At 43.1% G+C, this 13,285-nt stretch overlaps 1 protein-coding gene across 3 annotated transcripts in view; it reads left to right on the forward strand.

The window, feature by feature from the left end:
- Positions 1–13,285, forward strand: part of SEMA6A (semaphorin 6A) — a 123,612-nt gene that overhangs the window by 87,566 nt on the left and 22,761 nt on the right. For 2 of the 3 annotated variants that reach the window (XM_036074828.2, XM_036074827.2), the window contains exons 12-17: positions 1,701–1,856; positions 3,283–3,459; positions 3,820–3,960; positions 4,040–4,120; positions 6,522–6,580; positions 8,824–8,844. In XM_036074828.2, the coding sequence (XP_035930721.1) occupies positions 1,701–1,856; positions 3,283–3,459; positions 3,820–3,960; positions 4,040–4,120; positions 6,522–6,580; positions 8,824–8,844 (635 nt within the window). Of the gene's footprint in view, positions 1–1,700; positions 1,857–3,282; positions 3,460–3,819; positions 3,961–4,039; positions 4,121–6,521; positions 6,581–8,823; positions 8,845–8,980; positions 9,032–13,285 lie in introns of all 3 variants that reach the window. The other variant, XM_036074826.2, reaches the window with a different exon arrangement.

The raw sequence follows: 13,285 nt of genomic DNA on the forward strand, positions 1-13,285 counted from the left end.
ATCCCTGGATTCTGTAACCAGGCTGGATCGGAGCTGCGTCCAGGACTCTGGGGCAAGGGCAGGTAGAGACCAGTGGGCACAGTGGACCATCACATTTTCTCTGCTCTACCAGGTTCTAGTCTGTTGTGGATCCAGAAACAGTCCATATCCCTCCACCAAAATGTAGATCACTTTCATGGAGAACCTGTTGTCCGAGGACAATGCAGAGACCTCTTGGTCCTGGTAACCTCCGGGAAATCTTCGCACTAAGCCAGCTAATTCATTCTCTCTCCACGGACAGGATGGAACTCTCCCCCGCCCCTGCCCTCCTCATGTAGCATGCACTGCACGCTTCCATTATAACACGTGCCATCTAAGTTCTATAGAAGCATCTGTGTGTCCAGCTTCCTCCACTGAATTTGTGGGCTTCTGCAAAGAAGCCCAATAAATATCTTCATTTTTTGGTTTGCAGCACTCTCCTCCAACCACCAAACCCCCACACAAAATACCCCCGGTCCACTTAATTGAACTGACTTTGATAACATGAACCACTCTACCCAGGGGGAAAAACCTCTGTGGTTCATCCATCTCCATCACCTGAATTATCCACTGTGTGTATACGGTTACTCACGGAGAGCAGACTAGATGCAAAAAGCACACTATGGCAAGATCAGAGAGATCCTCTAAAAGTCACTTCACTGCCTGGGAATGTTAGCTACTTTCTAGATAAGCAGGAAGGGGAAGTACGGTTGAGGAATGAGGTTTCAGGGAGTACTTATAGAATATGCTCCCCTTGGTGTGTGAAGATGGTGTCAGTTGGCTATGGCCAGGACACATACTTAGACTTTCTAACGGTGGCAATGTGTTTCTCCCCATCCTTCCACGTGCTTCCTCATTCCTCTGGCGGACATCAGGATGCTTTCACAGGGCTGGCTTGGTTAGTGCCATAAAATGGTGTGTAAATGAGGCCAGATCATGCCAGTGCTATCAGGGTCCAGTGGGCTCTCCTGAACCAGCAGGCAGAGCCGGGCTGTGGACAGGACTGTCGTCAGTGTTTCCCTGACCTGACTTTACTAGGCTGTCCCTTGACTCCTGAAACCACGGAATTGCTTGTAGAAATGACTTTTCGCTGTCACTGTTCAGAAATCAAGAAATGACCTTTCGGGAGAGAATCTTCAGTGTAGTTGGCTTTTCATACCTGCCCAATGCCCAAATCAATCAAAAACAATAAAAACAAAACCGCATGTTGTCGGACCCCCGGTAAGGAGAGCCGGTCACAGTGAGTCTTGCTGCCTGCGTGCTGGCGGGCCCCTACGTCTGTGCCGACGTCCGCTGCCTTCTCTCCTTCCGTAGAGCAAGTGCCTCAAGAACGTCCCGCAGGGTTTTAGGACAGGTAGCAGAGCCTGGGGCGCGTGGGCAAAGCACACACTTCCTCCCTTGTTTTAAGCCCCATCACTGTTTGGGGGGTTTGTGCTTCTGGGGGTAAGCCAGGCTGTCGCCGGCTGAGGCTGAACTGCCCTGGCTGGAGCTTCTCTACGGAATGAGGAGGCGGCCGGGAGAAAATCTAAGCATATTTTATTTGGCGGCATTCTGCATCGTTCCACTTCCTCTTTTCAGCCTACAGTATATTCTCCCCCATGACAGATGCTTAGGGAAGCAGTTCGTTCAAAGAATTTGCCATAAGGCATGAAAAAAAGCTCCCTCCCTTTGTTTCTTTTTAGGCCAGGTTGCTGCGCTGGCTCATCGTCCTTAGAAAAATACGCAACCTCCAATGAGTTTCCCGATGATACCCTGAACTTCATCAAAACACACCCACTCATGGATGAGGCTGTGCCTTCCGTCATCAACAGGCCGTGGTTCCTGAGGACAATGGTCAGGTGGGTGTTAAGCAAATCATGTCCAAAATGGATTTTTCCCTACTCCATCTCATGTTCACAGAACCTATTGGTGGATCATGATTTGAAATGCCACAAACATCTTCTGTTATCCTGGGCATTGATTCAGCTATGAAATGCTGGCCAGTTGGGTGCCTGCCACAAAACCCCCATCACCACATTCCCAGTGAGACAAGTTCTGATATTTTCAGGCTAATTGGACCCATGCCAGCAAATAGAGGTAACAAAAATATCTCCTTCCGGGTGACAGTCTTCTGGGCAAAAGCAGGAAGCAGTGAAGGAGAACCAGTCGATGGATGTGGATACCTGTTTGCTTGGATATGGTTGCAAAGCATGCTCCAGATTCCATCCCAGTCCTGTCCCCAGCTCGTTAGCTGTCACACAGACCAGGGATGAGCAACACTTGCACAAGTACGCTAGCGTGAAGGATTCATACTGTAGCATTTGTAATCCGAAGGGGTGGCCAGAGAGAAGGGACAGTTGATTAGAAATCTGTGATGGCGTTAAATACTCCTTCTTGTATTTCTTTAGAGCTTATTTCCAGACTATTCCACAGGCTTTCCCAAGCACCATCTAGTTGGCGGCAGTCATCAAACAAAATGTTATTCAACTTTACCACCATTTTTAAACGGTGACTTTATGGGAAGATGTTAAAAGTACTATAATGGCTCTTGCCCGTAAAATGGAAACTGTGGTATATAACTTGTAGGAGGGTCTGTGTTTTCTGGTTTCTGCCAAAGTGCCTGGCACAAATGGGTATCCACAGAGTGGTGAACAGCTGAGAGATACCCGAGAAAGATGGTGCCTGATAGGATGTATCGAAGGACTGGTGTCCTTCACCTGTGGCTTTAAATGGAACTTGTTTGGCTTGCACGTCGTCGTATTTATTTATAGTGCCATCCGCATGCCACTCTCCCATCCTTCAGAACTTCCTCAGCCCCTCTACGTACACTTGGAAAGCTTTCCAATCGGCCATTCTGCTGACAAGGCTTTGCACCTCAGAGGCAGAGTACGGAAAACTGGTAGCTGTTGCTTTTCTTTTCAGTGTTAAATGAAATGTTAAATGAGTTGGGTTAGTAGTATTTCTTACCCTCTTCCTGGGAGACCTCAGCCTTTCCTTGCTGCTCATGGAAGGGATCACTGCTGAGCGGTTTCAGATGGTTCAGGCTGTCTATTTGTTATGTGACTTGGCCTCCACAAACACATACCTCCGTCCTCCCCTTGGAGCCACACTAATGCTCTGCATGTGGAAATAAAGGACCAGAACAGCTTGAGAACATTATCTATATGCATGTATTTTTCTTGAGGTTATTACTAGAAAGCTATGTCACAATTGTTTGAAGTGGAAAAGGGGACCCTTTAGTGACAGACCGACAAAGATATAAAAACCGTGATCCTGTCATTTTAGATACCGCCTGACCAAAATTGCGGTGGACACTGCTGCCGGGCCGTATCAGAATCACACTGTGGTTTTCCTGGGATCAGAGAAGGGAATCATCTTGAAGTTCTTGGCCAGGATAGGAAACAGTGGTTTCCTAAATGACAGCATTTTCCTGGAGGAGATGAGCGTTTATAACCCTGAAAAGTATGTAGACTCTTCGGCTCTTTCTTAGTGATTATTTGTCATTATGATCCTTCTGATTCAGAGAAAATCTGAGGATAGGAGACTTTGGTTTTATGCGTTTTTAGGTACTTTTAATATTGTTTGTAAAAAATACTTTAATCCTTAAAAAGCATTATTTTCTCCTTGCCAATAATGTGTGTGTTTATACAGATATACACACGTGGGTTGGGGAGGGCAGCTTAGAAGATCTGTTTCACCTTCGGTGAGACCAGACTAAGATACCACCCTGTGGGCTGGGAGGCAGGGTGGGAGGGGGTGTCAGGAGAAAGAGAATTGACTCAAGAGGGACTACGACAGTATTATCCTACCTTATAACATTAGGTGCAGCTATGACGGAGTAGAGGACAAGAGGATTATGGGCATGCAGCTGGACAAAGCAAGCAGCTCTCTGTATGTTGCATTCTCCACCTGTGTGATAAAGCTTCCCCTTGGCCGGTGCGAACGACACGGGAAGTGTAAAAAGTATGTATTTGGCCTCATTGACCATTAGAAAGTCCTAGAACGGAGTCCTGGGTAGCTCATGGCCCTGTTCTTCCCGCAGAACCTGCATCGCCTCCAGAGACCCGTACTGCGGGTGGGTAAAGGAAGGAGGTTCCTGTGCCCACCTGTCACCCAGCAGCAGGTAAGGAGCCTGAGCTGCAGAAGAGCATAAAACGGCCTTTGGCTGCTCTGCATTCTAGACGTACCACCAGCTATGCTCCCACACACCCCTGCACAAACCTCACCAATGGGACTGCCAGCCGTTCTGCTTCCTTTTCCCATATCATAGAACACGGCGACATCGCATGTGGCAGATTTCCAATTGTTTAATCATCCGTCCTCAGACTGATGAAAAACACAGAGAAAAGAAACACGGTGGGCTTCTAAGTATTCCCTGGAGAGAGGGACAAGAAGGTGCATGCCTTGATCGCGGCGGTGTAAGAACAGCAGAGAAAAGGAGCAATAGGGTCCCGATTAGATTAGTGCCGTGGTCTGTCCGGCCACAGCAAAACTGGTTCCTCTAATGGACCATGCAGGGCCGAGAAGAGATCACAGAGCATTTGTTAAGTGATGCATTTGTACTGCAAGGATGGTGTATGCATCCAATAAACCATTCTCCTGCACTGAAGAACTGTTGACCCTATTACTCGTTAGGGAGTCAGTCAATTCTTGGCAGTTCTCCAGCCGATCAGCTAGATCAGGCCAGTCCATCATGCCTGTGATGTTGGTGCTTAAAATTGTTACCCTGGCTTTAAATGCTTAGATGGCATTAAAGGTTCTTCTCCCCCCGTCTTTACTTTAGTGGATATGAAATCCAATGCACATCCTTGACAAGTTACGGCAACTCGAGGAAGGTGCGATATGGCAGCACAGTTCTGTCTGAGCCATTCCTTCAACGTCCCCAGATCCAAGAGGGCAAAGAATCGTCTTGCCATCACTCTGAGCCTCCTCTCCCATTTTAGAATAGCTGGACAGGCAGGAGAGCATATCTGATGACCACCACACGCATAATTTGAGGGAAAGTATTCCCACAAACACAGCTCATGACAGTTGTTAAAGTCTGACCTGGAAATCTGACTAGTACAAAGGGTTGACTCACTACACATGATTAGATCAGCTTCACAAATAGCAATACTGACATACTAGAGTTAGAGCTTTGTATCTTTTCATGGGAACCCTTGAGGTGAAGGAGTAAAGATCACAAATCACACTGAGGAAAGCTAAGAAATGACCTATCTCCTTTCTATATTCAAGGTGTGACTGATTTTTAAAAATCATTTTTAAGTCGGGGAGCCTGGGTGTCTCAGTCGGTTAAGCATCTGCCTCCAGCTCAGGTCATGATCCCAGGGTCCTGGGATCGAGTCCCGCATCGGGCTCCCTGCTCAGTGGGGAGTCTGCTTCTCCCTCTACCCCTTCCCTCCCCCCTGCCTGTGTTCAGTTGCTCTCTTCAACAAATAAATAAAATCTTAAAAAGAAAATAATTTTTAAGTAAACATGTGAACTCCAAAATTATTCCCTTAAGGATCTACATCTATATTTCATTGCTCAAAACATGTGGAACTCTCTTTGGAAAACAGCCTTCAGGGCCTGATGAATCCTGGCTTTCACTACCACTGAAAATCTTTATCCTTTGAATATGAATTTGATTTTTAACAGAAAAAAAACACTGGAAAACAAACATGGTGAAGGATTCGATCAAGGTTGTGACTTTCCAGATAGTTTTCCTAAATGGTCCATAAAATAAACTCTAAGGCAGTTGCAAACTAGAGTTTCAATGATGCTGTGAGAAGCAGCACGGAGCTCCCCGCCCCAAAAAAGGACAGTACTCCTCTGAGTGAGTCCAGTGGGCTTATTTTAAAAAATCAAAATAGATATATTGTTGTTATACACCTTGTGCAGCCCAATGGTGACCAAATGGGTTTGAAAGAAGAGTGAGCTTGTGGGGGAGCATGCGGGTAATACTGTCGAGTCACAGGGCCATGGGGTCTCCGGGGGTCTCAGCACAATCCACCACCACGGCCCATCCCCTCAAGGGCGCTACATGCCCCCCAGCCATCTGTTCCCTGGAACACTCTGTTATACAGGTCCTTTCTACACAGAGAAATAGATCAAGGTCTGGGAGGGCAGTGCTGGGGTCAAAGCAAAAGGAGAGAGGAAGAGACTTTTTTTTTTTTTTTAATTTACAGACTTCTATATCATTTATAAAGAGTTATGTTAACATTTAAACTTTTTAAATGTTTAAGAAATGCTCAAAGAATCTGTAAAAGGAGGATATAAATAATCCGCCAACTAATTCACTTCCTGAATAATACCAGAATCAGCTGCTTAAACCCCGGCCTCTCTTCGGACAGTCACATAAGACTTGTTTCCATAAACTTCGGAGACAGATTTCCCAGCCGTTATCTACTTCTTTTTTTGCACCTGCCACTCAATTTATCAAACCGTGTTCATTTCTGTAGTGAAACTTCAGACTCATTCTGGAGTAAGGACTTGCATTATTGAATTTGTTTCTTTCTTCTCCCTGCTCCTTTTTTTTTTTAAAGACTGACTTTTGAACAGGACATAGAACGTGGCAGTACAGATGGCCTGGGAGACTGTCACAGTAAGTACAGCTTTTTATCCATGCTCATCTTTGTGCAAAGATCCTTTGGTCGGATGGCCCAGAAACATAACACCACGTGTGGGGCTGGGTGTGGCCGGCACTGAGCCAGGCAGAAGCAACAGAAATCATCTTCTAAACGTCCGATAAAGAAAACAGTGTGTTGCAGAGCAGCGCCCCCGGTGCTGTTGCTATAAACGCTGTGGAACCAATTCACTCCAGAGGATATTAATTATAACCGAACAGTAAGTTAGATCAGCATTTCCATTAAAAAACTGGTCTTGTTGTTTTAAAAAATGTGTTATCACACCGTAATTTTTAGCCAAATAATAAAAAGATTGATCGCTGTACTCTAGCTTTCTAATTGAATGGGAGGGTTTTGTTCTTCTCAAACATATCGCCTAATAAAAGTAATTTTTTTTAAATTAGATTTATGTCTGTTGCCATTCCCCGTAGGAAAAAACTTCAGAAAGAACCCACAAAGTACAAGATGACTCAAAATAACCTTTTTTATAGGAACTAGCCTATTATGCTTACCTCGGAGTTCATTTCAAAAGTTACTAAATGGTAACATTTTAGTTGGAACTTCATATAAAAGATCCTGGTCAAACGTCTGCCCAGTTGTCCTATGATCTGATTAACATGGGTATTCTCCTGAAAATGTTTACTAATGCTAAGTTAGAGAATAATGACACTCTCTTGGAAAATAGTTCGCAGTGTTTCAAATGTTACATATGATGATTCTAGGAAGCTTACATTCATTCAAAATGGCACCCCAAAAACAGCTCCTAGGGGAATGAAACTGTATTACTCTGATACCCGGTTCTATAATGGAAATCATGGGTCAAACTCTCAATCTTTGGGCCAAGAGTACTGAAATCTCAGACTCTAAGGTTCCAAATTTCTACCTTACCTTTTTTTGGAGATCAAATATTACCCTTTAAATAAAGAGGACTACGGGCAGCCTCATCTCCGAATTCTTTGCTGTATTTTTTTGTTTGCAAATATTACGTATCGGCAAAAGCTTCTTATTGGGTCTTCAAACACAAAATTTATGCGTGAAGAAATCCACACAGGAGACCGTTATCACCAAAAGGCCTGCGTTACTTGTGTGCGTCAAACAGTCTGATGTTTGATCAGTGGATCTTAAATCATGTTAATCATGTTGGTGCCTTATGGCTCCGTTTTCAGGGAAACAAGTTCTGGTTTGTGTGTGCGTCTGTGTGAGCAAACTTAATTAGCTGACTTCAGTGAATAATTTTCTTCCTATTTTTATGATCTGGTGGTATGGGCATCTGTAGAAAATAGGGGTGTCAACTGGGACTGGATAACTGAACGGATGAAAGCTGTGAAATGGTTGTTACTGTCTCCGTCACGTGTCCACGCCACCTGTGTGTTTTTGGACAAAGGAACCGAAGGAAGCCTCTGTATCTAACACAGGGGAGACCCTCAGGTCCCCAGCCCGTGATCTACTCTTCAATCTCAGGGGGCAAGCCTCTGTTTTCGTGGGCTACCTAACCTTGAACTCCAGTCCTGGTGAGGCACTCAGGGTGCCTGGCTCAGGGCAGGAGGAACAACTGCCCCTCGCTGCCTTTCCTAGCGGCGTCTCGCTCTCTCTGCTCCGGCTGCAGCATGACCTACTTCTGCTAGCCATACCTGTTCATATGAAGGCATTCAGAGGATTTAGATAATTGGTGCACAGTGACTCCTGAACAGGATTTTTAGGGGAAATGAGGAAATCCTGAAGAGTCAGTGTCAGAGGCTGAGGAGGAAGCTGAATGAACCAGTGATGCGACCTAGACACACCGCACACGCACACACCTATGTGTGTGGTTGAGAGGACGACATGAGAGAGAGCGTAAAGACAAGAGTGTTTTGTAAGTGTGGTCCAGGTGTCACTTCTTTCACCTGCATACACGTCCCTCTGTATGGAGTAAGGCCTCAAGTCCCAGAATCACGTATAATCGCAGTTCCCTTCCTTCTACTAACTCTTGCTGTTTCTTTGAGCCTTGGCAACAAAGGGCAGTGACTTTGAGGAAACTCACTCGGGGGAGAGATAGAGGAGTGTGAAATCGGACCTGATATAAAGTGTCTTGTATTACACGCAGAAATTAAAAAGCACTTACTTAGTACTGGGGATCACATGTTAGCATAATTCTGTGTTAGCTCATTCCTACTTATTATGTAAGTCACACTAAGCAGAGTGTTAAACATTAAGTAACCTTCTCCTCCCTTTTGTCTTCCAGATTCCTTCGTGGCCCTGAATGGTAAGGAAGATATTACTCATAATTTAATATCGATGGAAATCTATGTGGGAAATCCTGTTTCACTAATCCTCTTGAGTATTTTCAAACCTTAAGTTTCTTTTTTAATTAATTTTTTATCCTCATTATTTTTTTATAGACATTTCAACTCCTCTTCCAGATTATGAAATGTCTTACAACACAGTATATGGTCAGTTTATGGACTTTTTTTTTTTTTAAATTCTAAGCCACTCATCCTGTGGTAGTTTATAGTTTTCATCCCTAAACATCATGGACCAGATTCTTTGTTACTTCAGGGCACCAATTCACTAAAATTATTTATCAATTTCACAATGCTTCAAAAATCACTGCCTATGAGAGACAATTGACATAGGAGACTGGTTCCTACATTTTTAATCCACAGAACATGAAATTCGCCAACCTTAGGGAATTTGGTGAATACATTTAATGAGTTCTTGAGGGAGAAGAAATTGCTTTTGGACTATGAGTATATCCAAGATAAAAGAACAGTGCTTATTAAGTAATAGGCCATAGCTCTTAACTGATAGAATACCATTCCCCAAAATGCTGACTTTCAGGGCAATACCCTCTGCAGGGGGGGAAAAAATCTACACAGCATGCAGAGACCAGTTCTTACGATGCAAACAAACCTTTCCGATATCACATGAAAATTAGCCATTTGAAACTTAAGTTCACAAAGAGTATGAATATTTAGACATATTTTCAGTGAGAGTTCTTCAGAATGTATACAAGGAAGAGTGACGCAGTGGAAATGATGTGCAAACAGGATCTATCCCATTGTTTCTGCTCTGAAATACACAGACAATACATTAAACAAAGCCATGAAGTCCATAAACAGAATATTCTGAGCCCTTTATAAGAAAAATTGAAATGCAATTGAAGTGTTCCATTGCTATTTCTCAGAGTTCCCCCAAATGTTTATAGGGTAAACTATTCAAGTGTTTTTAAATATGAAAAACACGTGTGATGAAGATTTAAGCTTTGCATTATAATGGGGACTAAGAGTTTCACTGATGCGCATTTTATAGCTTTTGTGTTAAAAATACATTAACGGTAACAATTCCAGGACAGTCTTTAAATGTAGAGGCAGGGAATAAAGGAAGGGAAAAAAAGGAAAGAAAAGAAAGCAAGGCAGGTTTAGGATTGAAGAAACAGTTTAAGACGGCTACAAATGTATTTAACAGCTCTATGTAATGAACTCTTACTCCCTGTGTCTAATTAGCATAAATAAAAAGCCTCTTTGGAAGTCCTAAAGGCTGTGCAGTCCTAAGTGAGCTGTGCAGATATGGGAAACAATGCTTGGTTTCTCCTCTTTTCCTTGTGAAGGGAGGCCACGTAAAGCAGATGAGCCCACAGAATTCATCCACCTTTAGTCTCATCTGTTACTCAAGCCAGAATACTGAACACCAACAATGAAGAAAAATTTCTCAGGAGGCAGATGTCATCTAGCTTAGCTCACCCTTCAGAAAGAGAACCCACTTAGCATCTGCTCTCCTCCCATATCACGCTTTGCAATCATTTCCTATAATTGAATAATCTTTATCAGATACTGAGGAATTCAGGTCTTAAATCTAATTGAACCGGCTACCTCCCCAGCATTCATCAATTGGACGAAGACCAATTTTAACTCCCAGGTAATTTCTCATATAGAAAGAATAGTTAAACGATGGGATGCTTTTTAGGAAGAAAAAGTCACCCTCCAATCTATGGATCTCTCCTATTTCCTTTACAAAGGGAAAGGAACTTACTAATTCCTCCATGTTAACATTTTAAGGCATGATGCCTGTTCGCCCTCAGCTGTTGATCAGTGGCTTCTGTGATGAAACTAAAGAAGAGGTAGAATTTTCCTTTCACCTAATGATCCTATCCATTTTAGGCTAAATCTGTCCAGTGTCAAGTTGTTAGATGATTGACCACCAAAATAAGAATTGGTCCAGACAGTACTTACGAAAACACGGGAGACTTTCTTTTCACAAACTATTCCAAGAGATGCTTATTTTGGAGTTAAAAACCTAGAACAGATTTCATTAATTCACTCAGCAAATACGTGTTGAGTGCCTACTACAGTGTAGAATTTCTACCATCAAAGGAAAGACCAAATTGCTATTTGTATGAACACGGATATAGACTAGGAAGCCAACCACAAAGTCCAAAATGCACCCACTGTCCCTAGCTGTGTCCTTTGCACGTCCCCCCTAAAATGTTCAGTGGCTGAGTGCAGAGAGAGAGCCGTAAAACTCGAACTGCCTAACTCAGAAAAAGGAATCTTTACGATAAATCATGCAATCTCTCTGCTTGGCAAAAGTTCTGTGCAATAGCAGTTCACATATGCAAGAACCCCTTTTAGTGAATTGGACCCTGTTTTCCTTCTCTCTCCCTCTCTTGTACTGATTAAGTGTCTCTTGTTTTGTGTCTAATTGGCTACAACCATTGCTAATAGGTAACAGTGGTTTGAAGTGTCTCTAATCTCTGGAATCACAAAGACTTGTAGATACAGAGAAACAATATGATGCATATTAAATTTAACTTCTAAAATCTATTTCTTTGCATATTATAAGAATAATACATCAGGGGCGCCTGGCTGGCTCAGTCAGCAGAGTGTGCGACTCCTGATCTCAGGGTCGTGAGTTCGAGCCCCACATTAGATGGAGAGATTGATTACTTAAAAAAAAAAAAAAAAGAACACATCATAAGCTCCACTGATTAAAATATGACCTTTCATAATGGATTAACAAGACAAAATCATAGGCTCCAAATCTACTGACCTGTAATACCATACCTACAAATAAATGCCTATTTGTGTAGCATTATTTTGGTCACAGAGTCTCCTAGGGAATGCACAAATGGTACAGCCTATAGAATCAGATGTTAAGAAAGAACATAAGCGACTCCCTTTTAACATTTTAAGCTTGGAGAAGTAGTAATAATAACATGCCTCTTTGATTTCAAACTAAAGACTGCTGGTTAATCGTGCTCTTACGAGGCGGTTCTAAAATTTTTGAGAATCAGGTATTGCTTTCTCCGATTGTGTGATTTCACCGGTGACACATGTTGCCTATCCTCAAGCATAAGTTTAAAAGAATACAAACCTCAGGCTGCTCAGTTTTTTCCTTTAATTCTGAGTACATCAGATGCATGGTTTCTCTAGATTTACATATAGAAAATGGGGATGTGGTGGGTATTAAGACTAACACTTGAGCAATAGGAAGGAGCTGATTTCTCACATTTGTGTAAAGCATTTTCCTACCTAACTACCATCTGGTCCACATTAATTTCCTCTCATAGCCATAGCTTTCCATTACAAATGAGTTTTCCATGTATTTGCAGCATATGGTCCAGGAAATCTTTCGATGGAGAATGTGTCCCTTAGGCATATATTTCCCCTAGATTACCGTATTAAGAAACGTTCTCCCTAAACCATACTTACAGCATTACCATAAAACTGCCCCTTGAACACAGTTAAATTGAAAGTACTCAAAATGCGTTATCAATTCAGGTAAAAAATTCTTGCTACTTGGAGAAAAGGGTTTCGTTCCCCGCCACCACCACCACCACCACCGCCCCCCCCCCCCCCCGCCCCTTCTAACTCCCTACGAAGCGATTTCTAATGGTTTGCCTAGGCTGGGTGCTGAATTCTCTCTTAGGCTGACCATATATTGCATAAGAGCGGTGCAGAATTCAGGAGTAGGAAACAGAGGCTCTCTTTCAGACCGCGATATAAGCAAAAAAGAAGTAAGAGAAATTCTGCATTTCCAAGTCCGGCTTAATTTCGCTACTCCTGTTCCCTTATCAGTATTAAGAGATGAGCTATGAAACCCAGGAATGTAAAAACAGACAGTCTAGATGCAAGCATTCTTGAGTTGTAAATGAACATGTTCCTAACAGCTGGATAGAAACCAGACTATGTGCACCAAAGCCAATGTTTGAAGCTGCGTGGAGGAGAACAAACTACACAGAAGGAGGTTTCTTAAATGTCACCCAAGTGCGGTGGGGGCATTTAAGAGTGGTGCTTCCACAGAAATCATTAGAATGTAGGTGACCCAGCTGGCTTCTCTTTCTCCTGAGGTCTTCTTTACAAAGGTTGTCTGTTACGTGCAGCACTGGAGTCTCCTGGGAACCCAACTTATTATAATAACTAATAAAGAAGAACGCAATTCATTGATCATTGTGATCTTTCTTTCTGGTCACCAGTATTTTATTTATCACATACATGGTGATCACAGCCCAAGGCTGCCACTTGTGAATCTGCCCTCCTTTCTACCAGAAGCACTGTTTCCACATTCACAGAAGTTGCCTTGATGTCTTTTCAAACATTGTTCAAGAGGCTGCTAGAGCTAAGATGGTTTAACGAGCCAAAGACGCTAATGGAAAATCACAGGTTAAATTTTATTTCTACCGGAGAGAAGAGGTAGTGAGGCTTCCT

This window comes from Halichoerus grypus, chromosome 2, assembly GCF_964656455.1.
Source record: "Halichoerus grypus chromosome 2, mHalGry1.hap1.1, whole genome shotgun sequence".
In the NCBI taxonomy this organism is placed as follows: domain Eukaryota; kingdom Metazoa; phylum Chordata; class Mammalia; order Carnivora; family Phocidae; genus Halichoerus; species Halichoerus grypus.